Genomic DNA, 27,453 nt, shown 5'->3' with positions numbered 1-27,453 from the left:
ATATTATTAATTGAAAATTAATTTTCTAAAACTAGCTCTTCCTCGGCCTTGTTGGTTTTATTTAGCCAATTTTATCACCATATATATATAACTTTGAAGGTGATATTTGCAAAATAATGTAACTTCAGGGACAAATAAAATGTAACTAAAGCTTTCTTAATTATTCAAATTGGTGCTGACTGGTTTTCAGTCCAACTAGTCTAGTTCGATTTTCAAATTTACAATATTTAGACATTAGACGGAGCCAAGGGGGGACCTACGGGTGCCACGGCCCCCCCAACAATTTTAATTTTTTTTTATATTTTTTTTTATATGCTTTTGATACTTTAATTTTCATTTATTATAAATTATATATTATTTATTCTCGGCCCCCCAGTATTGAAATCCTGGCTCCGTCCCTGGACATTATACTTTCAAAATGTACTACCTGAATATAATTGGGTGTCCCTTGATATGAGAAAAAAATGAAATTAATATATGCTAAATGTGGGAGAAAAAATTTGAGACCGAAAACTGATAGAAATGTTGGCCAAGTATCTGGAAATAAATAATCCAAATATGGAATTGGAAAATCATAATAAATACAACTATGTTCAAAATGTGGGAGAGAAAACCCAAATATAATGAGAAGGTATCCTTCCCCTCCACCCTTGATATTTATGTTTTCTTTGTAGCTACATTAATCGCATCCTCTAGAGCTTGAGCAAAAGTTGCAATCTTGTATGTGAAAAAACCTACTAGCATTGGTATCAATTCTAAGTGCATAAATCCAAATTCTGGAACCAGAATCCTGTAATCAAACAACCTTGTTAGGCACGAAAAACAGGCCTTGGCATTTGGCAAATACAAATGTGGTTTGTATTGAACAATGCACTAAGGTAGGTTCATGATGAATAAATACAAATGCATTAGGTTACATTCACCCATTCTTAAAAGAGAAGTGCAATTAGGCCTTGAAGTCATTGCCATTTGGCAATGATGGCATCCAATCAATAAATCACCCAAACATCAATGAATTTGGATATCTTATCTTAAGATAAATACATATTAACCCAATCAAAATGTTTGGGAAAAGTTATTTTCTAAGACAATCGTTTTTCCTTTTTTTCAAAATTTTGTCAGGAAGTTGGAAAATAAGAAAAGAAAGATTATTTCTCCAAAATAAGCTGAACTAATTATGAGAGACAAAAAAAGAATCAAACAGCTATATACCTGGCTTCCCTAAACAAGACCAAGAAAATTTGTTTGCAAATTAAATTGACTTCATTGACAAAATAATAATTGTAACAATTTCATATCAAAAGAGGACTTACGCATTCCAGCGGTTATAAACCATGACTAAAACAACAGGAACCAGTAATCGTGGCTGCCCTATTGCTCCCCTGCAGATAAAATCCAATAAGCCTCTGTTTTTCTATAACATAAAACAAGGTGAAAAAAATGAAACAAAATAGACCATGGACACATTTTTTTGTAAAATAAAAAAAGGAAGATAACTCGGATACAGTTGGTATTGCTCTTGAATCAGAATTAGAGTTTCTTCTCAGTAATATGCATTTACATTTAATATAGACATTGTCACATTGATAATATGCATTTATAAATATTACTAAGGTGAAACACCAATTTTAATTAGAGAACACCACCTACAGTACTTATGGTAATTCACCTAAGTTTTTCCCAATAAAAAGTGAGGAACAAATTGTTTAAAGTCCAATTCCCACCTAATTAGCATAACAAGTGGAATTGTTGAAGAGATCACTATACTTGAACAACATTATTATGTAGATATGAGCCTTGGTTAAATTTTCTACCTTTCTTCTAGCACCATATTGTAATGGTTGCTATACGTATAAGCTCAAACATGGACAACATAATTTTGAATCTTACTAGTGAAAAATTCGAAACTTAAGTGACTAATTAAATAGTCTTGGAGCCTGTTTCTAGGAGAACTTTTGAAAACTTTTCTATTGAAAATTAAGAGTATTTTTTTAGTAGATTAACTCTTAAAAGTTCTAGGTTTGTATCTAAAATGCTCTTGGTTCTAACAAGACTGATGTTTATCTACTAAAGAAACTAAATTCTGAATAGTAAATCTATCATCTATAGATTACTTGATAAGGGCCTTTCCACCATCAGTTCTTAGTGAGTCCACACTACTTCCCAGCATGCGAATGTACATCAAAGATCCAAGCAAGCCAGCACCGAAGCTGAATACAAGCAAGAAAAGTATACATTAAAAAAATGAATAAACCTTGCATCTTTCTTCTGAAGGATACTCAATGCTCAGGAATATTACCATTTAACCAATACATTCCCATTAAATTCCTCATTTTGTTTTCAAATGCATGGAATGCAAATATCTTAACATCCCTTTCCTTTCCCTCCATACTGTTACTATCAAAAAGGCCTTTATTTCTCTACCCAACCTAAAATTCTCAAATGCATAAATAAAAGCTTCTTGAAAAGTTCAAAAAGAGAATGTTTTAATATAAATGCAAGTGAAATCACTGCTAAACATTAGAATCCTCATTTGATAAACTAACCTAGAACAATGCCATATCCCGTGTGCCAAGAAGTTTTCAGTTTATATGTCTTTTTTGAGTATATTTACTGGATGATAGTTGTATATTAGGCTGATTTTTAGCTTTCAATTGAACCATATTTGCTAGCACATGTGAAAGTGAAAGATTGAAGATCACCAATTTGGAATAACTAAGTCAATAGGTGCATGGAGAATCCAAGTACCTAGCTGCAATCTCAGGAGAATAAGAAACATAAGCTGAAACCAGACCAACTCCACCTATACCCAAGGTAAGAATTTGCATCTTCGTCTTTAACTGAAACCAGAATAAGTTTAGGAACAGAATTAACAAAAAAAAACTGATATTTGATGAATGCCACAATGAAGGAGGGTAATATTCACATGACCTCTAACAAGGAAGAAAAAATAATCAGACAACGTTGCTTAGTACCTTATCATACTGCTCCTTAGCTCGAGCAGCCAGTACTTTTGGATCTTCACGAGGCTGCCTTATTTCCCGGAACATCACATCCTATAGCATTATAACTAGTCTAAATCAGATCTTTGAATAGTAAAAATCAACTTCTAAATGTTACTAAAGGTACATAGGTTGTCAAGTTTCTGTTTTGGATTCAAAAGTTTAGTATTGATCGAGTTCCATGTCTAACAGCAGTAAATATTAATTTCTCCGAGGTTATATAAGCTGGAAATATATCCAGTTAACAAGTACAAGCAAGATCCTTATGGTAGGGATTTAACATGATATAGCAAAACATTACTTACGCTGCCCCCAGTTGCAGCTTTGGTAGCTCTATCCCATTTTTCTTGCTCTCGGCGTGTTGGTGCTGATTTATATCTTACCCTATTGTTTTCAGTCACCTATCATCATTTCAGTAGAAGAAAAGTGAAATGAATCATGTAGAAAAACAATAGAAGGTATTATGTACCCTTTTTTCCCCCTCCAAAATAGAACTCAATAGAGAAAAAAATATTACAATATTGGAGATATATCATAAGTCATTAAATCCACAAGATATAATAACAAGGGGAAAATCAAGAGAAGAAACAAATCTCTTTACCGTTTCTGTTTCAATTTGCTTGTGTACATTATGATTTACAGGAGCTGCAAGTTCTTTGCTTAAATCAACTTCCAAACTACAGTTCATAATTCAAATAACATTATAGATAAAGAAAGAACAAGTGTCAATAAAATGATGCAACCAAATTTGAATACTTGAATTTAAATATTGCAGAAAGAGACCTGTCCAGGCTCATCACTCTATTTAAGCTTAGAAACCCTGAAGGCTTTTCCTGCCAGCATAAACATTATTTATGTCAGAACCAACTCACAGAAACAAATGAACTTATTAATCTCGAATCATTCACCAAAATTTCTTAAGTCACCACCACCAACAACAAAGGCCTTCTTTTGCTAGGTGGAGTCAGCTACATGAATCAATCGACACTGCTTCACTCTTATCCAAAACAAGTCTCTATTCTATTAATTCACCAAGGAATGAAAAGGAGAGCATCTTAGAAATGCTTCCAGATAAGTTTACTCAAACAGATTCAAATTCAAATTCAAACCCCAAAACACAAAGCAATCACCACAACCATCCAGCAAACATCCCCCCACAATTAATTCCCCAACATCAATACAAAACAAGACACCAACACAACAGCAGAATCCAAAAAATTCCCCACTGGGTGAGTAAGCCCTCAGATTAACTCAAAGTTCAGACCTTTGCAGGAGGGGGTTGAACTTGAGGGTCCTGAATCAACTTTTTGAAGCGACCCACAAACTCCTTGTTCCACATGAAGTCATCGGAGGCCAAAGGGTCCTCGTCATCGCCGCCCCAGTACTTGCGGAGCTTGGTGGTGGTCGGAGGGCCGCCGTACTCCCCGGGAGCCACGCCGGTGGACCATTTCATGGGCTTCTTCTTGGGAAGGATGACTTTGGTTTGCTTTGGGTCCGGCAAGGGTGCGGAACTTGGAGACTCTGGTGACGCCGGTGTGGCTGCACAACTCACACTAACGTGGCTCACAAGTGCCATTGTTTTTGGGTTATGGAAATGCAATGCAGTGAAGAAGGGATAGAAAGGTATGGTCGTGGAATTGTGTGTCTGTTATCTTCCCACATCCAAGGTAGTTGCCAGACACTCTTTGCAAAATATCTCGTTTCCGAATGATGTCTTTTTCGCGATCCTGAAACTTTAGTGCGTAGTTGCGTAACACATGATTTTAGTGTGTGTTTGGATTGGAGACGTGATTTTTCACGTTTAATTGAAAGTAGTAAATACTAACTTCCACAAATTCATAATTGAACGTGGAAAAAGAAAAAAAAATTACGTTAAAAAATAGAAACTAAACATGCACTTAATCTCGACACTTATTTGTGTAATTTGGTAAAGATGTATTTTTAAGTCCTGCTGATTTTCATTAAAATTTAAATATGTTTTATTCTATGTATCGATAAATATTAGATACAAGTAATTAATCTATTAAATTTAAGATTCAATCGATTGGATAGTATCTAAATTTAATTATTACAAGCTTTATTTACTTTTCAACTTAATCAAATTAATATGAGATGAAATCTTAAAGCATTTGTCTGGAAAAAAAAATTCTATATATGATAAAATATTATTTTAATACCGACCTTAGAAATGATTTTAATCCTCTGTTAATTTTAATATTTGTATTTAGAAAAACGGGTAGTTAGTTAGTTTTTTTATTATGATTCCATTAGCATGTTTTATAACAGGGTTAATGAGAGATAATGAGAGAGATCTGTCGATGTTAGTCATAGGTCTGCCTAATATAAGTGTGTGAGATGTATCAGGAGATATAAGGAGCTAATTTCACCTTTGAAAAGACGAAGACCACTTAAAAATGTCTTGATAAGTGACTCGATTTTTACTTACTTTTTAAAAAAGATATTCATTTCTAAATCTCAAAAGAATTTAATTATTTTTTTATCCTTATAATTTTATAAATTTTACATTTTAGTCCCTACAATTTAAAATATTTTATTTAAGTTCGTCTACATTTTTTTTATCATCTATTTTTATAGTGACTAAAATAAAAAATTTATATAATTATTAGGAACAAAAGAAATTGTATGTATAAGGACAAATAAAAAATCACATGTTTCTTTAAATTATAGTTATATATTCATTATTATTATACAAATTACAACATACTTAGCAAAACTCTACAACGTTTTATTTTTTTTTATTTTTTATCTCTATGTTGTATTAGATATTTTATCAAATCTAAAGAAACTTATGTATACCTCTCCAACTCCTTAGCATTATATCAATTAACAACTATAATGATTCCTGAAATGAGCAATTTATAAACATTGGATATAATATTTTTCTTTTTATTTTTATGATACATTGGATATAATATCGTGTATATAATATATCACTGCATAACGTTGTGTATATGATCAGTTGTTATAAGCATTAGGTACAGCACACTGGTTTTGCTTGGGTCATTTTACCTTTAGGAAAAGAATTGATGAGCAGCTTTATAAATGTAAATAAATGCACGAAGAAAAGAAAGGTAAACAATAATTAATGTAATTAGTGACTGTAATATTGCAAAAGGATAAAGATAGTAAGAAATTAAGAAAGATAAATAATTAATACAATTAGTGAATGTGATATGGCAACAAATAAAGAGAGAGAAATTAAGAGACATACTAAAATGATGTTACCTTTTTCGTTTTTGCTTATGACAAAGGAAGACAAAAGTAACTACGAACCAGAAAACGCACATCATGGGTAAAGGTGGTGTACTAGTTCCTCGCAGGAGTTTGAAACCTTTTTATATATTTATTACAATAACTAGAAATCAGAAAATATATTTTTTTTGGGTACATTATAACAACACAAGAAGATTTCAATCATTATTTTTTTCAATGTAAAAACCTGATATATTCTGAATATGGTCTAAAATCATCGGAATGACACATTCACAGATTCACTAATCATCGTATGCAAAAACCATAAACAACCTCACAAGTTTCATCCCAATTGTAGGTAGCATATCACGGTAATATCCTATTGGGTGAAGTGAAAAACCAAGCCAGCAAGTTAGCATTATTGAATATAATATAATATATATTCACCAAGAAAATAATAAATAAAAAAAAAGAGAGCTAGTGTTACCAAATTGCAAATGAAATTATCAAATAATCCCACTTTCCAATGCCCTTTTACTTTTCTCTCATTGGTCCCCAAAGCCACACATTTCTACGATTACCCAAAAGGTCAAAAAACTGCACCATACAAAAAACTCCAACAACTAGTTTCTTTCTCTTCAAGAAACCGCCCCCAGCCCCCGGTTTCTCAAACCCTCCCATTAATATAAAAACTCAAAATTATCAAGAAAAAAGAAAACCACCAAACCCATAGTTTTTTTTTTTTGTCAAAATATCTTCATCTGATTTGAGGGCTCTTGTAAACTCTTCAGAGTAGCATGATCAATCAGTGTTGGAATTCATTAGAATCAAATCCATAATTATTTTAATTCATCAAGTAACAATGAGCTACAGGAGAAAGAATTTAGCGAATTTTGTCGAATTAAGCGATTATTATTGTAGTGGCAATGGAATATCCGTCGAGACAAGAAGAAGAACAAGCAGAGTTAGAGAAAAGCAAAAGAATGGAAACGCAGCGTTTAGCATGATTGGCAATGTAAAGTACAAATTAGAGGCTAGTAAGTAGTAAGAAGAGAGAGAGTGTACAATTGGCATTCCCATATGGTAGAAGAGAATGGCGGTGGATCAATCGGACAAAACCCACTCCCCATTGAGCCACTCTTGATGAACCCTAATTCGGGAGGCGGGGTAGGCAATCTCCTCATTGGTGGTGACGAAGTAGACATAGTATTTGGAGTGGTCGCAGCGGCCGGTGATCTGGCCGAGCCACCAGCCGTCGTTGTCGAAGGCGTCGACGCGCTGGTAGAGGGAGAAGTCCTTGGCGGGGAGGGGCGGCGGGGCGGGGCGGAGCTCCTTGGGGAAGAGGGTCTCGGAGAGGGGCTGGGACTCGTCGTCCTGGAGGAGCGTGTCGTAGCGGACGACGTAGAGGCCGTTGTCGAGGCGGGAGAGGACGGTGGCGGCGTAGTAGGAGCCGAGGAAGCCGTCCTCGTTGCTGCAGACCTCGACTTTGTCGCCGCCGAGGAAGTCGACCTTCTTACGCGGAGGACGCATTGCGGGAATCGTTTGTTTCAAGGTACGTGGAGAGGACACAAGGTGCCGATAGCCTGCTGTAGCTTTTTCCCTCTTATACTCTTATATATATATATTCTGCCGTGACCGAACACCGAAGCCTGGATTTTATTTTTATTTTGGGAAGTTATGTAAAAATATTTTTACTAAATTATATATATTATTATCTCTTTATTTATTTTTAAAATTTAATTTGATTTTCTATTTCTTTTAAAATATTCAACTTTATTTTTTTATGCAAGTTAATATTAATGATATTAACGAAATTTAACGAAAAGATAACATTAAATATTGTTTAAAAATTAAATGATTAAATTAAATTTTTTAAAATATTTTATTTGATTCCATTATTTTTAAAATATTTAATTTTATTTTTTAATTTTTAGCAAAAGATATTTAATGTTACTTTTTTAATCTAATTTTATTAACATTGTTTATGTTAATTTAAATAAAATAAAAATACTATTTTTTTTTAAATTTAAAAATCAAATTAAACTTTTAAAAATAGTAGAATTAAATTAAATGTTAAATATAAATAGAGAAATTAAAAATATAATTTAATTATAAATTTTTAAAATTTAATTTGTATTTACTTTTTTTTGGGGTGGTATGATACATAAGAGTTTTATAATAATTAGTGTAGAATTTAATTAATGTATCATGTAATGTGAGACCCGTAGCTGGTATACACCTCCTTCCCTCCCAACTCTCACTCATTTTCCCTTTTCACTCTCTTGCTCACTCCTTCCCTTTTGATCTTTCTTTGGCTGTACAAGGTGATTGTGCGGAGTAATCGATTTTTAGCTAGTGTGTTGCGAATCTCTTATTCCTCCTTTCTCATTTCGTTCAAGCTTCCTTCAATCTTCTTCTACATCCTCTCTATCCCGAAGCTCGGATCTTTGGCCTGAGGTAAGGGAAGTTAGCTTTCTTGCTGTGTTTTGGTTGAAATGGGGTTGAGAACTCATTGAGTTGTTGAGAGTGTTGGATTTGTTGGCTGATTTGGGTGTAACATGGAGTTTTTGGGGTTGTTGGGAGTTATGGGGGAAATCGGGGATTTTCTCATTCTGTTGTTGCATGTAAACAGGTAGCATTTTTGGACTATTAGATGGAAATGTGATAATTTGAACCGATTGCATGTGGAGTTTTGCTGATTTTTTTTTGCAGATTCTTGAAGAGTTTTCAAAAAATTGGGATTTGCTGCTGAACTCGCGCTGGGCGCAGTTCTTCGCGCCGGGCGCGTGGCCATCTGAAGGCAGCATTTAAGCAAGCTCGCCGGGCGCAAAGATGTGTGCGCCGGGCGTGCTTGAAAATGTTAGCCTCTGGATGGCCCACGTCGGGCGAGGGTTGAACCGCGCTGGGCGCGATGTCAGTCGTGACTTGTTTTTGGGCTTCTAGCATGGCGTTGAGCGCGATTTTGGCCGCGCTGGGCACGGGGACTCCTTGGAGTCTCTGCCATGGGAGGCGCCGGGCGCAATTCAAATTGCGCTGGGCGCGAGACCAAGGGAGATCTCTGCCTTCCCTGCGCTGGGCGCGGGTTTGGGCACGCCAGGCGTGTGAGACTCCTTGAAGTCTCTGCCTGGCGTGCGCTAGGCGCAATTGGTTATTGCGCCAGGCGCGTGAGAGCCTTGGGCTCTCTGGTTGAGTCCCGCCGGGCGCGGACATACTCGCGCTGGGCGTGCTGGTCCCCTGGTGCTCTCGGGTTGCAGTGCACTGGGCGCAACCACGAGTGCGCCGGGCACGAAGATGAGATTTTAATATTTGATGGTTAATGTTATTTTATGATAAGTTGAGTTGAAATAAATGAATATGATGTGGTGACTAGTAGATAATGATGTTGATGATGTTGGGCTGTATTAGATGAATATTGTTGTAAGATGTGTTGATGTGTTGTAAAATGATGTGTTGTGTTGTGTTGTATGTTGGCTGAGTTGTTGTAGGCCGAAAGGCTGAGTTGTTGTAGGCCAAAAGGCTGAGTTGTTGTAGGCCGAAAGACTGAGTTGTTGTAGGCCGAAAGACTGAGTTGTTGTAGGAGATCTCCGAGTTGATATGCGTGACGATGCATTGTATGCTTATGGATGATTATGCTGTAAGGATTGACGGGATGCATATTGATGACGTGTTGATAAATTGTAGTTGTTCTTATTACTTAAATCTTCCTATATGTGGTTTCTTTTTATGCTAGCTTACCCTTTTGTTGTTTTCCATGTGGTTGGACTGTAATGATCATACTATGTAAGGGAGCAGAGCAGGGATAGGTGGTGTATCTGTAGCTGGCAGGTGTAGCTGACTCCTTTTAATGTGTTGTTTGTTTCAGCCACTTAGCATAGTGGCTTTGGATGTATTTTTGTGTTGTACACCCTAACTCTAGTCGGATTGGGACCCTTGTATATATTTATATTCTAGATCCTAAATTTATATACTCGTTCTATTCTGTCTAGTGTTTCCGGTGCGCTGTGGTTGTGAGTGTAGTGGCCAGCCGGGTCGTTACACTTTAGTGGTATCAGAGCAGGTCGAGTCTAGTGGACACTCTTTGGGGGTGGTCCCTTTAGGCTTTTGTTGTGTTAACTCTGGGTTGTGTTGTCTTGTTGTGTCATTCGCTGTGTGGATTGATGTGATGAATTGTTGTGTTGTTAATTGTTGATTGGTTGAGTGGTAGTATACTGAAGATGTTGTTATTTTTGTAGACGATGACTAGAATCAACGAACAAATAGCCCGTGCCATAGAGATGATGGCTATGGCTATGCAGCAAAAAAATGCTTATTTTGCTTGGATGGAAGCTGAAAGAGCTGCAGCTGGTGCAGCAAGGCCCACGGGGTCACAGGAAAGCCGGGACCTAGCTGAGTTCCGGAAGTGTCATCCTCCACAGTTTGCGGGAGATGCAGATCCAGAGGCAGCTGACCGCTGGATATGTGAGTTGGAGAAGATTTTTGCCGTTCTGGGATATTCTCCAGAGAAGAGGTTGGCATATGCTGTGTATATGCTTGTGGGAGAGGCTGAACATTGGTGGAGGGACACTTATCAGATGCTTGTGGCGAGAGGAGTTACGGTTGACTGGGAGTGCTTTAGGACGGTGTTCATGGAAAAGTATTTCCCGGAGAGCGTGAGGCACGCCAAGGAGGCAGAGTTCATGCGGTTACACCAGGGAGGGCTATCTGTGTCGGAATATGCGATGAGATTTGAACATTTGGCTAATTTTTATTCACAGGCTATTTCTGAGGCCTGGAAGTGCAGAAAGTTTGCTGAGGGTCTAAAGTATGAGTTGAAGAAGGTGGTGGTGCCTATGGCCATCACCGAGTTTTCTGCCCTAGTAGAGAAGGCAAAGATTGTGGAGAGGTTGGAAGGGGGTAACCGTGTGATCAGAGCTATTAAGGGACCAGCTGGGTCCAAGAGGGGAGGTGGAAGTCAGAGGAAGCCGTATGATAGGCCCCAGCCACAGCAAGGGGGTCCTGTCATTAAGCAACCTGCTGAGACTACCAGAGGAGGAGGATAGGGTGGAGGTGCTGCCCTTAGGTGTTACAGGTGTGGTGGATCCCATTTGATCAGGGATTGTCCACACATAGAGAGCAGATGTTTCAGATGTCAGCAGATGGGCCATGTGTCTTTCAACTGTCCCACCAGGAGTAGACCAGAGAGAAGTACTCAAAGGAGTGATGCGCAGAGAGTTGATACTCAGAGGAGTAGTGTGCAGAGGACCGAGACTCAAAGGGGTGACAGACCCACTACAACTGGTAGGGTGTTCGCTTTGACGGGTGTTGAGGCTTCGACTTCTTTTGACCTAGTGAAAGGGAAGGGCAAGGCTGCTGGTAAGGATGTGATGCTTTTGTTTGACTTTGGGGCTTCCCATTCATTTATTTCCTATGCTTGTGTTGCTATGCTGGGTGTGCCTGTGTGTGACTTGGGGTTGAGACTGTTAGTGTCGACGCCCGCTTCTGCTTCAGTAGTTGCTTCTGAGCTGTGTGCTAACTGCCCTATTGTTGTGAATGGGAAGAAGTACAAGGTAAACTTGATTTGTTTGCCTTTGGTTGATATTGACATAATCTTAGGGATGGATTAGTTATCTGCCAATCGTATCCTTATAGATTGTGCCAATAGGCGGTTGATTTTTCTACAGGAAGAGGATGAGTTATTGATTTTAGCTGGCCAAGCTGAATCAATGCTGAGGGATGGAGCGGGGTGCTGCCTTCTGCTTGTTATGATGAGTATGGAGACTGAGAGGGACATTTCTGAGATAAATGTGGTGAGAGACTTTGCTGAGGTATTTCCTGATGAGGTGCCTGGGTTGCCTCCTGTTAGGGAGATGGAGTTTAGCATTGAACTGGTTCCAAGTGCGGGGCCAGTGTCGGTGGCTCCCTATAGGATGGCTCCTGCCGAGCTGGTTGACTTGAAAGGTCAGCTGGAAGACCTATTGGAGAAGCAGTTGGTGCGGCCGAGTGTTTCGTCGTGGGGTGCTCCTGTGTTGTTGGTGAAGAAGAAGGTTGGGGTAGTCGTCTTTGTGTGGATTACCGGCAGTTGAACAAGTTGACCATTAAGAACAAATATCCTCTTCCCCGGATAGATGACTTGATGGATCAGCTGAGGGGAGCATCGGTGTTTTCTAAGATCGATTTGAGGTCGGGCTATCACCAGATTAGGGTGAAGGAGGCTGACATACCGAAGACTGCTTTCAGGACTAGGTATGGTCACTATGAGTATGTCGTGATGCCGTTTGGTGTGACCAACGCCCCTGTAGTGTTCATGGATTACATGAACATGATCTTCCGGCCGTTCTTGGATAAATTCGTGGTGGTGTTCATTGATGATATTTTGATTTATTCAAGAACCCGGGAAGAGCATGGGGAACATTTGAGGGTGGTGCTGGAGATTTTGAAAGCGAAGCAGCTGTATGTTAAGCTTTCAAAATGTGAGTTCTGGTTGGATGAAGTTATGTTTTTGGGCCACGTGATTTCAATTGAGGGGATTGCTGTTGATCCGGCTAAGGTGGATTCAGTGTTGCAGTGGGAGCGTCCGAGGAATGTCATTGACATTCGGAGCTTTTGGGTTTGGCAGGTTACTATCGACGGTTCATTGAGGGATTCTCCAAGATAGTAGCGCCTCTAACCCAGCTGACGAAGAAGGAGCAGCCGTTCATTTGGACAGATGCCTGTGAGCGGAGTTTTGAGGAGTTGAAAAGGAGGTTGACTACTTCTCCTGTGTTGGTGTTGCCGGATTCTGGTGAACCCTTTGATGTGTATTGTGACGCTTCTCACCAGGGTCTTGGGTGTGTGTTGATGCAACACGGGAAAGTGGTGGCCTATGCTTCAAGGCAACTGAAGAATCATGAGAAGAATTATCCCACTCATGACTTGGAGTTGGCAGTTGTTATTTTTGCCTTGAAGATATGGCGACACTATTTGTATGGTGCTCGGTTCAACGTCTTTAGTGATCATAAGAGTTTGAAGTATCTGTTTGATCAGAAGGAGTTGAACATGAGGTAGAGATGGTGGATGGAGTTTCTGAAGGACTATGACTTCCAGTTGATGTATCACCCTAGTAAGGCCAATGTTGTGGCGGACGCGCTGAGTAGGAAATCCATCCACATGTCGAGTATGATGGTGAGGGAGTTGGAACTGATTGAGAAATTCAGAGTTTTGAACCTCGGTGTGGAGTTAGCTCAGGATCACATTAGTTGTGGGACGGTCACCATAACTAATGAGTTCTTGAGGCAGGTTGGACTTAGGCAGTTGCAAGATGCTGTAATGGTGAAGCTTCTTGGTTTACTGGGTGCCAAGAAGGCTGTTGGCTTCGAACTGGGAGAAGATGGAATCTTGAGGTTCAAGGGCAGATTCTGCCTACCTCAGGATGTTGAGCTGAAGAAAGCTGTGTTGGAGGAAGGCCACAAGAGTAGACTTAGCATACATCCGGGTATGACTAAGATGTACCAGGACCTCAGGAAGACTTTCTGGTGGCCTGACATGAAGAGGGAGATCACTAAGTATGTGGCGGCCTGTCTGACTTGTCAGAAGGCGAAGGTGGAGCATCAGAAGCCGAGTGGGTTGATGCAGCAGATGGAGATTTCGGAGTGGAAGTGGGATAGCATTACTATGGATTTCATTGTTGGGTTACCTAGGTCAGCTAGGAATAGTGATGCTATCTAGGTGATTGTAGATCGGTTGACCAAGTGTGCGCATTTCTTGCCTGTCAACATCAAGTGGTCCTTGGAGAAGCTGACACAGTTGTATGTGAGAGAGATAGTACGGCTGCACGGGGTGCCTTCCAGTATTATTTCCGACCGAGATCCGAGGTTCACTTCCAGATTTTGGCAGAGTCTACACCAAGCCTTAGGCATGAAGTTGAAGCTGAGTTCTGCTTATCATCCACAGACGGATGGTCAGTCAGAAAGGACAATCCAGTCCTTAGAAGATCTGCTTAGGGCTTGTGTGTTAGACCACTTGGGTAGTTAGGAGGAGGTCCTACCGTTGGTTGAGTTCACCTACAACAACAGTTTTCATGCAAGCATTGGGATGGCACCATTTGAAGCGTTGTATGGTAGGAGATGTAGGACTCCTCTGTGCTGGTATCAGGATGGTGAGTCAGTGGTGGTAGGTCCGGAGCTAATCCTACAGACCACTGAGAAAGTGAAGATGATTTAGGAAAGGATGAAGACTGCTCAGAGTAGGCAAAAGTCGTATGTTGACAAGAGGCGGAAGCCTTTGGAGTTTGACGAAGGGGAGCATGTGTTTCTGAAGGTGACTCTGACTTCTGGTGTGGGTAGAGCACTGAAGGCAAGGAAGTTGACACCGAGGTTCGTGGGTCCCTATCAGATCATGCAACGTGTGGGTCCGGTTGCTTATCGGTTGGCCTTGCCACCGACTCTTTCAAACCTACACGATGTGTTTCATGTCTCCCAACTGAGAAAGTACGTCCATGACCCGAGTCATGTGATGGAGTTAGATGATGTGCAAGTGAAGGAGAACCTAACTTTATAATAATTAGTGTAGAATTTAATTAATGTATCATGTAATGTGAGACCCGTAGCTGGTATACACCTCCTTCCCTCCCAACTCTCACTCATTTTCCCTTTTCACTCTCTTGCTCACTCCTTCCCTTTTGATCTTTCTTTGGCTGTACAAGGTGATTGTACGGAGTAATCGATTTTTAGCTGGTGTGTTGCGGATCTCTTATTCCTCCTTTCTTATTTTGTTCAAGCTTCCTTCAATCTTCTTCTTCATCCTCTCTATCCCGAAGCTCGGATCTTTGGCCCGAGGTAAGGGAAGTTAGCTTTCTTGTTGTGTTTTGGTTGAAATGGGGTTGAGAACTCATTGAGTTGTTGAGAGTGTTGGATTTGTTGGCTGATTTGGGTGTAACATGGAGTTTTTGGGGTTGTTGGGAGTTATGGGGGAAATTGGGGATTTTCTCATTCTGTTGTTGCATGTGTAAAAAGGTAGCATTTTTGGACTATTGGATGGAAATGTGATAATTTGAACCGATTGCATGTGGAGTTTTGTTGATTTTTTTTGCAGATTCTTGAAGAGTTTTCAAAAATTTGGGGTTTGCTGCTGAACTTGCGTTGGGCGCAGTTCTTCGTGCCAGGCGCGTGGCCATCTGAAGGCAGCATTTAGGCAAGCTCGCTGGGCGCAAAGATGTGTGCACCGGGCGTGCTTGAAAATGTTAGCCTCTGGATGGCCCACGTCGGGCGAGGGTTGAACTGCCTTGGGTGCGATGTCAGTCGTGACTTGTTTTTTGGGCTTCTGGCATGGCTCTGAGCGCGATTTTGGCCGCGCTAGGCGCGGGGACTCCTTGGAGTCTCTGCCATGGGAGGCACCGAGTGCAATTCAAATTGCGTTGGGCGCGCGACCAAGGGAGGTCTCTGCCTTCCCTGCGCTGGGTGCGGGTTTGGGCACGCCGGGCGTGTGAGACTCCTTGAAGTCTCTGCCTGGCGTGCGCTAGGTGCAATTGGTTATTGCGCTAGGCGCGTGAGAGCCTTGGGCTCTCTGGTTGAGTCCCGCCGGGCGCGGGCATGCTCGCGCCAGGCGCGCTGGTCCCCTGGTGCTCTCGGGTTGCACTGTGTTGGGCGCAACCACGAGTGCGCCGGGCGCGGAGATGAGATTTTAATATTTGATGGTTAATGTTATTTTATGATAAGTTGAGTTAAAATAGATGAATATGATGTGGTGACTAGTAGATAATGATGTTGATGATGTTGGGCTGTATTAGATGAATATTGTTGTAAGATGTGTTGATGTGTTGTAAAATGATGTGGTGTGCTGTGTTGTATGTTGAATGAGTTGTTGTAGGCCGAAAGACTGAGTTGTTGTAGGCCGAAAGACTGAGTTGTTGTAGGCCGAAAGGCTGAGTTGTTGTAGGAGATCTCCGAGTTGATATGCGTGACGACGCATTGTATGCTTATGGATGATTATGCTGTAAGGATTGACGAGATGCATATTGATGAAGTGTTGATAAATTGTAGTTGTTCTTATTACTTAAATCTTCCTATATGTGGTTTCTTTTTATGCTAGCTTACCCTTTTGTTGTTTTCCATGTGGTTGGACTGCAATGATCATACTATGTATGGAGCAGAGCAGGGATACGTGGTGTATCTGTAGCTGGCAGGTGGAGCTGACTCCTTTTGATGCGTTGTTTGTTTCAGCCACTTGGCATAGTGGCTTTGGATGTATTTTTGTGTTGTACATCCTAACTCTAGTCGGATTGGGACCCTTGTATATATTTATATTCTAGATCCTATATTTATAAACTCGTTCTATTCTGTCTAATATTTCCGGTGCGCTGTGGTTGTGAGTGTAGTGGCCAGCCGGGTCGTTACATGTAAAGTATGCAACAGTGTAATTATTTTGTTATCTATATAATTTCATTCTATTATATATTATAAATAATATATAATAATAGTTTTAAATTTTTGTTTAATTATGTAATTATAATTTATTATATATATGAAATAAATTTATTAAATTTTATAATAATAATAATAATAATATAATAATAATTTTTTTGGTGACTTATAGATTATGAAAGAGATATCAGTATATATAAGTATTTTTAATCTTCACTTTTTAGTAACTATTATATTTTTTAGATTTAAACAAAAAATAATTTCTCATATTTTTTCTGAATAATTACTTGTAATTATCTAATATTTTATATGTGTAATCGATACAAATATGAAATATTTTAATTTCTTTAATAATAATAATAATAATAATAATAAAATTAAACATTATCATTTCTTATTGCTGACGATGAAAAGCCTTTTTGAACGGTGGTTTTAATTTTTTGAAGATTTTTCGAATTTTAGTTTCGATACTTACCTTTTAAAACTAATGATTTTTTTATCTTTATATTATTTAGGATATAATAGCGAAATGTTAGTGTCTTGTGCTGACACTTTTTTTTTTTTTTTTTTATCAGCGTAAGGATTAAAATTCAAATATCTGAAAAAGTAGAAAAAGACTACTTAAAATTTGAAAAGTTTTCACTTTTCAAACATCCTTACTTTTTTTTACAATTTTAGATTTAAGTAGGTCTGATTGACAATCTTTTTTCTTTTGGGTTGCGGTATTTCATTGGAGCTTGACTTTTACGGTTCACCCAAAAGAAATCAAAATCGGTAATTCAATGGTTTGAATCTTTTTTTTTTTTTTTTTTTCTTTGGGTTGGAAAATTGTTGGCTGCGGTCTCTGGTTCGTGATCCAGTGTCTTTGTTAGTTGTTGGATTATTTTATTTTTAAATAATAAAAAATAATATTAAATATTAATTATTTTTATAAATATAAGACTCAAATTCAAAATCTTGATATTTAAAAACTAAGTATAATATCAGTTAATTTAATAAATATTAATAATTAATTAACATTTTTAAATAAATATAAAAATAAGAAATATTTCGACCCTACTAATCATATATAAATATAATATGTAAAAAGTTAAAGAAGTGATATAAAATATAAAAAAATTAAAAAAAATGAGCAAATAAAAGAATAATATAAAAATTAAAAAAATTAAAATTATTTATTAAAATAAGTAAAGAATTAAAAAAAGACACGAGACTACACAAGAAAATTGAAAGAGAAAAAAAAATATAAAAAATAAAAAAATAATAAATTAAAAATAAAAATATAAAAATAAAAAATAAAAAATAAAAAAATCACAAATATTTTAAAAATTACTTTGAAAAAAATAAAAGAGATGTAATTATAAAATAAAGAGATGTATATATCATAATTCATAAGCAAACCCAATTACAATAGGTGTACTCCACCCTCCGAACAAAAGAAAATTAACGGTCACAGGCGGTTAATTTTTCTTCCAAACCCAACAACTCCTCACATATTAATATTCCTTCTTGGGACAACATGTGCTGATGACAATCCAAAACCAAATCCAACATGACTCGTAAACACCACCAATCATCATCCGAATCCGCCTCGTACTCCTCCGCCACTGGTCCAACACATCGTCGCAGAACTCCAACAAAAGAAAAATACCACATTGACGACGACGACGCTGACGCTGACGCTTCCGATTCTCAATACAACAACAAATCTCAGGAAGACGAATATGACCAGTCCGAAGAGGAACCAGACCAAGACATTGAAGACGACGATGTAGCCAATTCCGAATCCGTTTCCAACGACCCATCTCTCTCACAACACGTTTCCGAAACACCTTCACTCTCCGCCAAAAACACTGCTTCTTCGTACGTGAAAGTCGCCCCGTTACCTATATTTCGTGGCACTTCGAGCGAGTCTCCGATCACCCACTTGAGCCGTTTCAACAAAGTTTGCAGGGCGAACAACGCTTCCTCCGTGGACATGCAAATGAGGATCTTCCCGGTGACGCTGGAAGATGAAGCCGCGCTCTGGTACGACCTCAATGTGGAGCCCTACTACCCTTCTCTGTCGTGGGAAGAGACAAAGTTGTCGTTTCTGCAAGCGTATCACAACGTTGAACCCGTCGAGGAGTTGAGGTCGGAGCTCGCGGGGATTCGCCAGGGCGAAGGGGAAAGTGTTCGGTCCTATTTTCTGAGGCTGCAATGGATTTTGAAGCGGTGGCCGGAACACGGGTTGAGTGAGGATTTGCTCAGAGGGGTATTTGTTGATGGGTTGAGGGAGGAGTTTCATGATTGGGTTCTCATGCAGAAACCTACTTCGTTGAACGATGCGTTGAGACTGGCTTTTGGGTTTGACAAGGTTAGGAGCATTAGGGGGAAGAAGGGAACGGCTTCGATGTATGAAGAGCGTGGATGTGAGGGTGTTGTGGGGTCGTGTTGTGAGGGAGACAGTGGTGGCCAGGGGAGGGTTGAAATGGATGAAGGTGGAAAGGAGGGTGAAGTTGTGAAGAAAAAGCAGTGCCAATGCAGCAAACATAAGTGCTGGAAGAAAAAACTTTTGAGGAACGGCAGCCTTGAATTCAGGGTTTCCCATTGAGATTGATTGATACATTAGGAAGTTTTGTGATCTTATTGCAATCTTTAATAGAGCAGTTCTAATGTTCTATGTATTTAGTGGGAAAAATTTGTATTGACTGATTTTAGCATGGATGGAATTCAATTACCATAATTTGAAGTATAGTTTTGTTATGTTAATATGATGGATTTTTATAGGCATACCGCAAACATAAGTAATATAATAATGTTAATTTACCAAATTTACTAACAAAACTACGCGGTAGTAGCAATCAAAATTACAATTTGCAATATTTGCAGAGTGATTTTCGGCTAGCAACAGGGGAATTCTGCCCAATTGTATGACTTGGACCCAATTTTTTATCTTCACAAACTAGCAGTTGCTACACTCTCAAGTCCCAACTAAAGAACATCCAGTAATGTATAAAGAAGAAACAAATTTAGTGGAAATGAATAATTGCAGTTTTTAAGCACCCAACACTTCTTAAATTTAATCTCCCCGTTATTTATAGTCTGTTTCAAGGGAGACATCTATAAGTCTTTAATCCAAAGTATTTCCAATGCAGTTGAACTTTGCAACATTAAATATGTATTAACTGTTTTGTACTTATTTTGGATTTTTAGACTTATTGCTTGATCCTCTAGCTGTAGTAGGAATACAGATTAAGTAAAAACTTCTATTCCTATAATTGATATGCTGCAATCCCATAAGATGCTTAGTATGTATAATATGTACCTCTATTCACTCGTGCAGTTTGTGAAAAAGAGATTAGGTTATTGTTTTTAGTGCGAGACCCTTGCAGTATTTCAAATGTGGCATTGTATCCCTCTTGGAGTCCTTGAGCAAGATATTTTGCTTTGCATATAAGGAAATTCATTTATGTTTGCACTTTGTGACCTACGCCATTAGATAGTAATACATCTCACATTTTTTTAATAGGAGAATTATTTCTACAACTTTAATGTGGCTGCATTTTATTCTGCTTACCCTCACAGAAGATTCCCAGAAAGTGAATAGTCAAGGGTGTGAGATATGAGGCTGCAGATGTAAGTAATTATTTTATTTAGGGTTGCTTTCAAAATCTTTCTCATTTCTGTTTGTGACTGCTTTAATTTATTCACCTCAATACATTGTAAGTAAGGCTGATAGCTGGTGACACCGTGGGATTTGACACACGTTTTTAGGAACGAAACATTGAGGGCTGATAACACATCTTTGTATTATTCTACTAGTTTGTATTGTTATTGTTTCCTGTTGATTGGCCACAGTTCCCTCCAGGAGGGAAAGAAACTACACTCTGCAATACCATGGTCTGTTTTTTTTATTTGTGTGGCATCTAGAAATGGACTATTTCATCCCTAAGCTTTACCTCCTGCCCGTGGAGGATTCTCTAAGCAGTCCTGTTTCAGTCTATTTCTTGTTCCATTCCAATGAACATTGCTGTAACAACAAAAGAAGATACTGCTATAATTCTCGGCTCATACTTGCATACTATTTTCACTTCCAATCGTTACTACTTGTGTTACCATAAAATGTGGAAGATAGAAAGCAAATAAAGTAAAGAGGCCAGTGAGGAAAACTATGGGAGTCTAATTCAAAGGGAAAACACATGCCATTTTCTTGAAACACATTTGGGGTCAGAATGATGATTGTAACTAAAACACGAAAAACCCTTGAGAATCTCCTGATTTAGGGGCTCACTGAACCAATAACATTGATATGAAGTATCATACCATATCATCTCCACTCTCCTATGTACCATTTTACTTAGTCATATATAGTCCAATTTCAATTTAAATGGTATAAAGCGTTGAAAACACTAACATTTTTTCATATTATAACGGAAAAGAGATAGAGAGTGATAGAAGGAACCAAAGGTCAATCATTCGTTCAGCATGAAGCGAGAGAAGCGGAATCCACGTTTGAGGCAACGGAGTCGAGAGCGGGAACGCTGCTCCTCTTACGCTTTGGCACCATTTTCGCGGCTTTCAGGCTCCTCCTGAAAGCCTCCGGGATTAGGTCACGGATTTCGTCGATCCTCTTTGATCTCTGAGCCTGCGATTGCGTGTGGCTCATCACGCGGAGGCTCTGATCGGAGGAAGCAGGGAACGCGCTCTGGCCGTCGCCGAAACTCACCTTCTCGACGGAGGTGACGCAGCACTCCTGCCAGTTGAGCTCGCCGAGATCCGCCACCACGTCCCCCAGCGCCACCGCCGCGAACGCCGTCACACTCTCGCGCAGCGTCGACCGCGGCAGATCCACCAGATCCAGCGACTCCACGGCGTCCACCAACACCTTCTGCGCACGGAATCGAGATAGGTTTTTTTCTTTTTTTTTTTTACCCGCAATTTCTCGAAACGAAAATCTATTCGAGAACAATCTAAACGAGTTTTTATTAACGAATAAAAAACTTAAGGCAAAAACAGTGACAATGAGCAATGTTTTTCTATGCAACCAAATGGAACCTAAAATTAGCGAGACGGAGATTAGAACCTTAGGCGCGTGGTGGATTTTCTTGAATCCGTGAATACGGATGACCTGTGGTAGTCGGAGGCAGAAAATTGAATTGCAGAGTTTGCAGATTCGAAAATGCGAATTGAAAAATGCATAGAATGAATGGAAAACCTGATTGAGCTGATTCATGGTGAGGTGAAGCGTTTGACGAGATTGAAGGAGGTGAAGATAATCCTCAAGGCACAATTTGTCGCTCTTCGAAGGTCGTTTCTTCGTGGAGTTCGCTTGCGAGTGCGTTGAAAATTCTTCCGCCATTCTTTCAAAACAGAAAGAGCGAGCGGGAAACGGCTCCTTTTATACCGCTATTTCGCGCGCGTTAATTCAGAGTTTTATAACAGGTAGTTTGTTATCTCTATGGCGCCAGAGGCAAAAAGTCGTTAAATTAAATAAATTCATAAACAATGCACCTTCATAAAATCATTAGAAATTAAATCACTTCATAAAGCTTAAATCAAACTCGTGTATCATAATTCATATCCATGACTAATGTTTTCGTTTCATAATTATAGGGTGCAAGTACAATAAGTGTGTGTTTGTATAATCGGTAATCTTGATACTTTAAAATGAACTCACGTTTACATGTATGAAACGGAAAAATAAACACACTCTAATTTATGTGAGTTAACACACTCTAATTCATGTGAGTTTACGTTACACTGATCTACACAACAGATAGTAGAATAATTCATGTGGTGTCCAAATTTTATAATTACACAGTGGGATAAGATGCTAGCATAGCTATGCCACAGAGTCCTTCGTCAGAATTCACATCCCTCTGCATCCTAATGTAACCTTCTTCACCCCACTCAGTTCCCCAAGAGTTCTTAACCAACCAATACTTTGTCCCATCTTCACTGGCACCATAACCTACAGCAGTGACACCATGATCCAACTCAGTTCCACATGAACCTATGAAAACACCACTCTTGTAAAACTGAAAGCCAGAGCCACTGGCATCAATGACTACAGAAACTGGTTGATTGGCCACAACTTTTTGTAGTGCCTTCTCATTGTTAGTAGGAACATCTTCATACCCAGTAATAGTGGCAGCATGGATAGCTTCTTCCTTTGCATTGCATTTTCCATCAACACCCTTATAGGGGTAACTGGCTTCAGTGTTAAGTCCATGATTTTGGATGATGAATTCGAAAGCATCATCCATATAACCACCCTCGCAGCCATGGTCCATACCCTTTGTGTCACAATCAACAAGTTCTTGTTCTGACAAAGAGATCAATTTTCCAGTGCTTATCCCATGAATTCCTTCTGTTGCTGCAACAGCAGAAAAAGCCCAGCAACATCCTACGTGGTAAAGTAATAGTTAGATAATAATCATATATTCAATTTAATTGGACTTGGGAATGCCAATGAATAATCAACCACTAATTACCACATGAGCCTTGGTCTTTGATGGGTGTTACTGCTCCTTTCTGCCTCCAATCCACAGTGGTTGGTACTGCACTCACATTTTCATACTTAAAAGGGGTTGTCCTTGTGATTGATGAACTCATATGGCTCTTGAATCCATTTCTTGGTGCTCTAAACTCCTCATTGGTGAGGTCTGCAAATTGATTAACGCCTAGCTTGTAAGGTTTATTAGCAGCATTGTTGAAAGTTTCAATGTAATTCACATTGTCTTTGAATATCCTGAAACGCTTTTCCTTTTCCTGAGAGTTCTTATACACTTTGCCATAACGAGCCATCCATTGCTCATGCCTCTCGTGCATGGACGCATCTTGGAGTTGGAGAGTGCGAGATGTGACTTGAAAAGCCAAGAATGCCAAACAGAAAAGCAATGGCATTGAGATATGATGGAACTGATTATTTTTGGTAACCATGGTAGGTGTATGTGATAGTGAGAACAATTAATTCGGGTTGATTACTGAGATGTGAGGAAGATGTTGTGGTGGTACTCGAGATCGTTTGAGGAATATATACGAAAGTTCACGTTGAATCATAAACTAAACGTTTTAGTTTTCAACTTTTGAAGCAGAGAGAATTTGCTGAATGAGAACCATGTGTAGTGTAGTGACAAGGTACTCAAGACAAAACATAATTCTATACTAAGTTAAAGTCAATTACCGATCTCTTTAAAAATTTATAGTAGAAGTATAGATCGTATATCATATCTATGATAAGTCTATATAACGAGTAATTAAATATTATTAACTTTTATCTTAAATTAAAAATTTTAATATATGTCATGTAGAAATCGATTGAAACTATCTAATAATTTCTAGTCAAGGAAACTCCATACACAAAAACATGAATATTATTTTACATTAGACACCCAAATCGAATCATAGCAAAATGGCAAGACTAACTTCAAATTAGCCTTAAGGGAAAGAGGACAAAACAACACTCATTAAACGTCTAAGTGGAAGTCTAAAAGAAACGTTTGATTCAGTTTATTGTCGTTAAACTGATACTCTATTGGTCGCATATAAGGAGATCTTAAATTCAGAGGAATCAAATTTCGAGTCTATAATCTAGAAGTGTTTTTAGAACATCTCTATCCAAAATAATTCTTTATTATTTAGGTAAAAAGACTTTAAAAATATTTTCAAACTTATATCCAAACAAATTCATAATAGAATGTTTTACCTCATTGCCTCATTGGCGTGTGATGTGTTAGGAATTGGACTTCTCGTGTTGTGCATGCACTTCAAATTCTTGTCATGAAACAGAATTACACAAATGATAATTTATAGGCTTAATTGTAGTTTTCATTTTTGTTTAACTAACCTTTTAACTTCTTCAATATACAAATATTTATTATATATAATTAAAATTTATTAAATTATATATATATATATATATATATATATATATATATATATAAATCATATTTAAAATTTATATAAATAAATAATTTTAAACATATAAATTATATATTTTTATGAAAATAATATATAAATTATATTTTAGATTTATGATAAATAATTTATATTATAGCATAATATTATTTTTATTTATTGATAATTTATTTCAAAATACTAAAACTTAATTCATAAATAATTATGATAAATAAAATCGAATTAGATAAAAAATTAAAAAAGAGTTTAAAAGTTCATTTGTCAAAGAAACTTCCTACAAATATTCTTGTACAAGATAGAAGTTCGTATTTAATATATATAAGTTAATATTTTTTTAGCAAATTAAATTCTTCTATCTTTAAAGTTAAATATAACGGTTTCTTTTCATTGATATTCAAATACATAAAACTCTCAAATTTAGTTTCTATAAAAAAAATTTACATATCGAATCAATTAAATCATTTTAAACTTTCTTTTACATAAAAATCACCAAAAAAAAAAAATCAAACGTTATTTTAAATAATACTAAAAAAACTCATGTATCTTTATTTCTTCAAAAGAATCTTACATGTAAAAGAATATCCGTTTAATTCTATCAAAACTTTATTAAATTACCAACTTCTAAACTTCTATTTGATTTCCCAAATGCATCATAAACTCAAATACTTAAATTATAAGAATTTGAGACGTTTTAGCAGAAAAAAAAGGGACACAAACCAAGTTTACAAATAGGACCGAGCCAAATTCATTATATCATTTTTCTTGTGATCAGAGTTACTTTCTTATTATTGGTCAAAATATCGTGACAGACAGATTCTAGGAGTGCTATTTAGATATTAAAGTTGGTGAAGCTAATGTGATGTAATATTAAAATTTTTCGTAAACCTTTTGTCTTTAACCATGAACAATATAGAAGCAGTAAATCAAATCGATGAACTATTGATTCCACATTTTTTTAACTCAAAATAATTTCTACTACAGATAAAGATAATGAGAATATTTTATTTTATTTCTATGATTATATAACGTATTCTCTCATCTCTTTAAGATGTTTATTCAATAACTATTAACCTACTATATTTATTAAAGAGTGAAAAGGAAATAAGTCCCCTGAATTTATTCCTCCCTTGCAGTTTTAGCCTAATTTTATTTATGTACTGCAGTTCGTCCTTTAATTATCATTCTCTCACAGTTGAATTTCTAAATTTACTTGTGTAAAAGTTACAAAACATGGATCAAGTTACTCCTTTTTAGGAACAAAGGTAAAATGTAAAAACAACTAACACGAGTTTTATAAATAAAAGTGATTATACAGGCTATTATAAAACACAAATATAAAATAAAAAAAACCTAAACAAATTTTTATCTCTTTACTTTTCTTGTTCTTCCCTATATTATTTTCATGGCTGGTTCAAGCAAAGTATCCAACCAATGTCTACATAATCTTTACAATCATGCTTTTAATACCATTAGCTTGTAAGTCATATAACTCATGGCCATTACTCATTTTTCATAGTATAGTAATTGATAGGTAAATACAATGATTCACGCAGGGGATACAGTGATATACACAGAAATAGCAGGAATCAATGCTTAAAAGTTAAAAACAATATGTAGAACTGTAAATAGTATAATAGTGTCCAAATTTTATAATTATGCTATTGGGTAAGAAGCTTCCATTGCAATGCCACAAAGTCCTTCAGCAGCACTCACTCCCCTTTGCATCCTAATGTATCCTTCTTCACCCCATTCAGTTCCCCATGAGTTCTTAACCAACCAATACTCAGTCCCATCACTAACACCATATCCCACAGCAGTAACACCATGATCCAACTCAGTTCCACATGAACCTGTGAAGACACCACTTTTGTAAAACTGAAAGTCAGAGCCACTGGCATCAATGGCTACAGAAACTGGTTGATTTGCCACAGCTTTTTGCAGTGCCTTCTCATTGTTGGCAGGAACATCCTCATACCCAGTAATGGTAGCAGCATGGTTGCCTGCTTCATTTGCATTGCACTTTCCATCAACACCCTCATAGGGGTACTTGGCTTCTGTGTTGAGTCCATGGTTTTGGATGATGAATTTGAATGCATCATCCATAAGACCACCTTCACAGCCTTGGTCCACACCCTTTGTGTCACAATCAACAATTTCTTGTTCTGATAAAGAGATCAATTTTCCACTACTCAGCTTATGAATTCCTTCTGTTGCTGCAACAGCAGAAAACGCCCAACAACATCCTACAAAGCAAATTAAAAGTTAGATAATAACCACTCAATTTAATTTGACTTGGAAAATGAGTTATCAAGCACTTACCACATTGGCCTTGGTCCTTGATGGGTGTAACTGCTCCTTTTTGTCTCCAATCTATAGAGGATGGTACTGCAGTTACATTTTCATACTTAAAAGTGGTTGATTTTGTGATTGAGGAACACATGTGGCCCTTGAATCTATTTCTTGGTGCAATGAACTCCTCATTGGTGAGGTCTGCAAACTGATTAATGCCTAGCTTGTAAGGTTTATTGGCAGCATTGTTAAAGGCTTCAATGTAATTCACGTTATCCTTGAATATCCTGAAACGTTTTTCCCTTTCCTGAGGGTCCTTATACACTTTGCCATAACGAAGCATCCATTGCTCATGCCTCTCATACATGGAGGCATCTTGGAGAGTGCGAGATGTGGCTTGAACAGCCCAGAATGCCATGCAGAAAAGCATTGCCAATGAAATATGATACAAATGATTTCTGGTAACCATGGTTGCTAGTAGTGTAGTGTGACAATTATGGAACAATTGCTGGTTGGTTAATGAAATGTGAGAAAGATGTGTTGTGGTGGTAACGAGATTGTTTGTGGCATTTATAGAAACTTTGTCGTTGAATTGTAAATTAATCCTTTTTTTGTTTTCAACTCAAATCACAAGGGACCTTTCTCTTATATTCAACTCATTTCTGAATTAG

The 27,453-nt window shown here is 37.7% G+C and overlaps 7 protein-coding genes across 8 annotated transcripts; 2 read left to right on the top strand and 5 right to left on the bottom strand.

The window, feature by feature from the left end:
- Positions 1-538: 538 nt before the first annotated feature.
- LOC109815933 (ATP synthase protein I-like protein) lies at positions 539-4,733 on the bottom strand. The gene is made up of 9 exons (XM_020380754.3): positions 4,267-4,733; positions 3,786-3,835; positions 3,604-3,679; positions 3,308-3,403; positions 2,976-3,056; positions 2,749-2,840; positions 2,115-2,210; positions 1,314-1,382; positions 539-790 (listed from the first exon to the last, which is right to left on the bottom strand). Exons 1-9 carry the CDS (start codon positions 4,576-4,578, stop codon positions 658-660), a joined length of 1,005 nt encoding a protein of 334 aa, XP_020236343.1. The 5' UTR covers positions 4,579-4,733; the 3' UTR covers positions 539-657.
- Positions 4,734-7,106: 2,373 nt separating this feature from the next.
- LOC109815952 (Plant Tudor-like protein) lies at positions 7,107-7,821 on the bottom strand. The gene has a single exon (XM_020380781.3). The coding sequence runs from the start codon at positions 7,743-7,745 to the stop codon at positions 7,320-7,322; it is 426 nt and encodes a 141-aa protein (XP_020236370.1). The 5' UTR covers positions 7,746-7,821; the 3' UTR covers positions 7,107-7,319.
- A 2,629-nt stretch (positions 7,822-10,450) lies between these two features.
- LOC145950257 (uncharacterized) lies at positions 10,451-11,254 on the top strand. Its single transcript, XM_083061325.1, has one exon. The coding sequence runs from the start codon at positions 10,451-10,453 to the stop codon at positions 11,252-11,254; it is 804 nt and encodes a 267-aa protein (XP_082917451.1).
- A 96-nt stretch (positions 11,255-11,350) lies between these two features.
- LOC145950256 (uncharacterized) lies at positions 11,351-12,856 on the top strand. The gene is made up of 4 exons (XM_083061324.1): positions 11,351-11,567; positions 11,679-11,761; positions 11,876-12,042; positions 12,153-12,856. Exons 1-4 carry the CDS (start codon positions 11,351-11,353, stop codon positions 12,847-12,849), a joined length of 1,164 nt encoding a protein of 387 aa, XP_082917450.1. The 3' UTR covers positions 12,850-12,856.
- A 7,953-nt stretch (positions 12,857-20,809) lies between these two features.
- On the bottom strand, positions 20,810-21,959 carry LOC109815941 (uncharacterized). Of its 2 annotated transcripts, XM_020380764.3 has the most exons (3): positions 21,789-21,959; positions 21,657-21,701; positions 20,810-21,461 (listed from the first exon to the last, which is right to left on the bottom strand). In XM_020380764.3, exons 1-3 carry the CDS (start codon positions 21,930-21,932, stop codon positions 21,054-21,056), a joined length of 597 nt encoding a protein of 198 aa, XP_020236353.2. In that variant the 5' UTR covers positions 21,933-21,959; the 3' UTR covers positions 20,810-21,053. The 2 variants fall into 2 exon arrangements, with proteins under 2 accessions (XP_020236353.2, XP_029130733.2); XM_029274900.2 differs by lacking the exon at positions 21,657-21,701.
- A 329-nt stretch (positions 21,960-22,288) lies between these two features.
- On the bottom strand, positions 22,289-23,681 carry LOC109815950 (senescence-specific cysteine protease SAG39). Its single transcript, XM_020380777.3, has 2 exons — positions 23,068-23,681; positions 22,289-22,979 (listed from the first exon to the last, which is right to left on the bottom strand). The coding sequence occupies exons 1-2, from the start codon at positions 23,513-23,515 to the stop codon at positions 22,387-22,389; spliced, it is 1,041 nt and encodes a 346-aa protein (XP_020236366.2). The 5' UTR covers positions 23,516-23,681; the 3' UTR covers positions 22,289-22,386.
- A 2,111-nt stretch (positions 23,682-25,792) lies between these two features.
- Positions 25,793-27,363, bottom strand: LOC109815953 (senescence-specific cysteine protease SAG39). The gene is made up of 2 exons (XM_020380782.3): positions 26,813-27,363; positions 25,793-26,736 (listed from the first exon to the last, which is right to left on the bottom strand). The coding sequence occupies exons 1-2, from the start codon at positions 27,249-27,251 to the stop codon at positions 26,147-26,149; spliced, it is 1,029 nt and encodes a 342-aa protein (XP_020236371.2). The 5' UTR covers positions 27,252-27,363; the 3' UTR covers positions 25,793-26,146.
- Positions 27,364-27,453: the final 90 nt, after the last annotated feature.

Source organism: Cajanus cajan, chromosome 8 (assembly GCF_000230855.2).
Source record: "Cajanus cajan strain Asha chromosome 8, NIPB_CcT2T_4, whole genome shotgun sequence".
NCBI classification, from domain to species: Eukaryota; Viridiplantae; Streptophyta; class Magnoliopsida; order Fabales; family Fabaceae; genus Cajanus; species Cajanus cajan.
Note: the sequence above shows the minus strand (reverse complement) of the source record. Positions and strands in the feature narration are given on the sequence as shown.

What these genes read in the sequence shown, in the direction of transcription:
- LOC109815950 (XM_020380777.3), bottom strand. Translation starts at nt 23,515, where the DNA reads ATGGTTACCAAAAATAATCAGTTCCATCATATCTCAATGCCATTGCTT. An exon ending in CAAAGACCAAGGCTCATGTG is followed by an intron (nt 22,980 to 23,067) that starts GTAATTAGTGGT and finishes TTTACCACGTAG; the next exon opens with GATGTTGCTGGGCTTTTTCT.
- LOC109815952 (XM_020380781.3), bottom strand. Translation starts at nt 7,745, where the DNA reads ATGCGTCCTCCGCGTAAGAAGGTCGACTTCCTCGGCGGCGACAAAGTC.
- LOC145950257 (XM_083061325.1), top strand. Translation starts at nt 10,451, where the DNA reads ATGACTAGAATCAACGAACAAATAGCCCGTGCCATAGAGATGATGGCT.
- LOC145950256 (XM_083061324.1), top strand. Translation starts at nt 11,351, where the DNA reads ATGGGCCATGTGTCTTTCAACTGTCCCACCAGGAGTAGACCAGAGAGA. An exon ending in TGAATGGGAAGAAGTACAAG is followed by an intron (nt 11,762 to 11,875) that starts GTAAACTTGATT and finishes ATTTTTCTACAG; the next exon opens with GAAGAGGATGAGTTATTGAT. An exon ending in TTTCCTGATGAGGTGCCTGG is followed by an intron (nt 12,043 to 12,152) that starts GTTGCCTCCTGT and finishes TTGACTTGAAAG; the next exon opens with GTCAGCTGGAAGACCTATTG.
- LOC109815941 (XM_020380764.3), bottom strand. Translation starts at nt 21,932, where the DNA reads ATGGCGGAAGAATTTTCAACGCACTCGCAAGCGAACTCCACGAAGAAA. An exon ending in CCATGAATCAGCTCAATCAG is followed by an intron (nt 21,702 to 21,788) that starts GTTTTCCATTCA and finishes CGACTACCACAG; the next exon opens with GTCATCCGTATTCACGGATT. An exon ending in AAATCCACCACGCGCCTAAG is followed by an intron (nt 21,462 to 21,656) that starts GTTCTAATCTCC and finishes TTCCGTGCGCAG; the next exon opens with AAGGTGTTGGTGGACGCCGT.
- LOC109815933 (XM_020380754.3), bottom strand. Translation starts at nt 4,578, where the DNA reads ATGGCACTTGTGAGCCACGTTAGTGTGAGTTGTGCAGCCACACCGGCG. An exon ending in TTCAACCCCCTCCTGCAAAG is followed by an intron (nt 3,836 to 4,266) that starts GTCTGAACTTTG and finishes TTATGCTGGCAG; the next exon opens with GAAAAGCCTTCAGGGTTTCT. An exon ending in TCTCCTGAGATTGCAGCTAG is followed by an intron (nt 2,211 to 2,748) that starts GTACTTGGATTC and finishes GCTTGTATTCAG; the next exon opens with CTTCGGTGCTGGCTTGCTTG.
- LOC109815953 (XM_020380782.3), bottom strand. Translation starts at nt 27,251, where the DNA reads ATGGTTACCAGAAATCATTTGTATCATATTTCATTGGCAATGCTTTTC. An exon ending in CAAGGACCAAGGCCAATGTG is followed by an intron (nt 26,737 to 26,812) that starts GTAAGTGCTTGA and finishes TTTGCTTTGTAG; the next exon opens with GATGTTGTTGGGCGTTTTCT.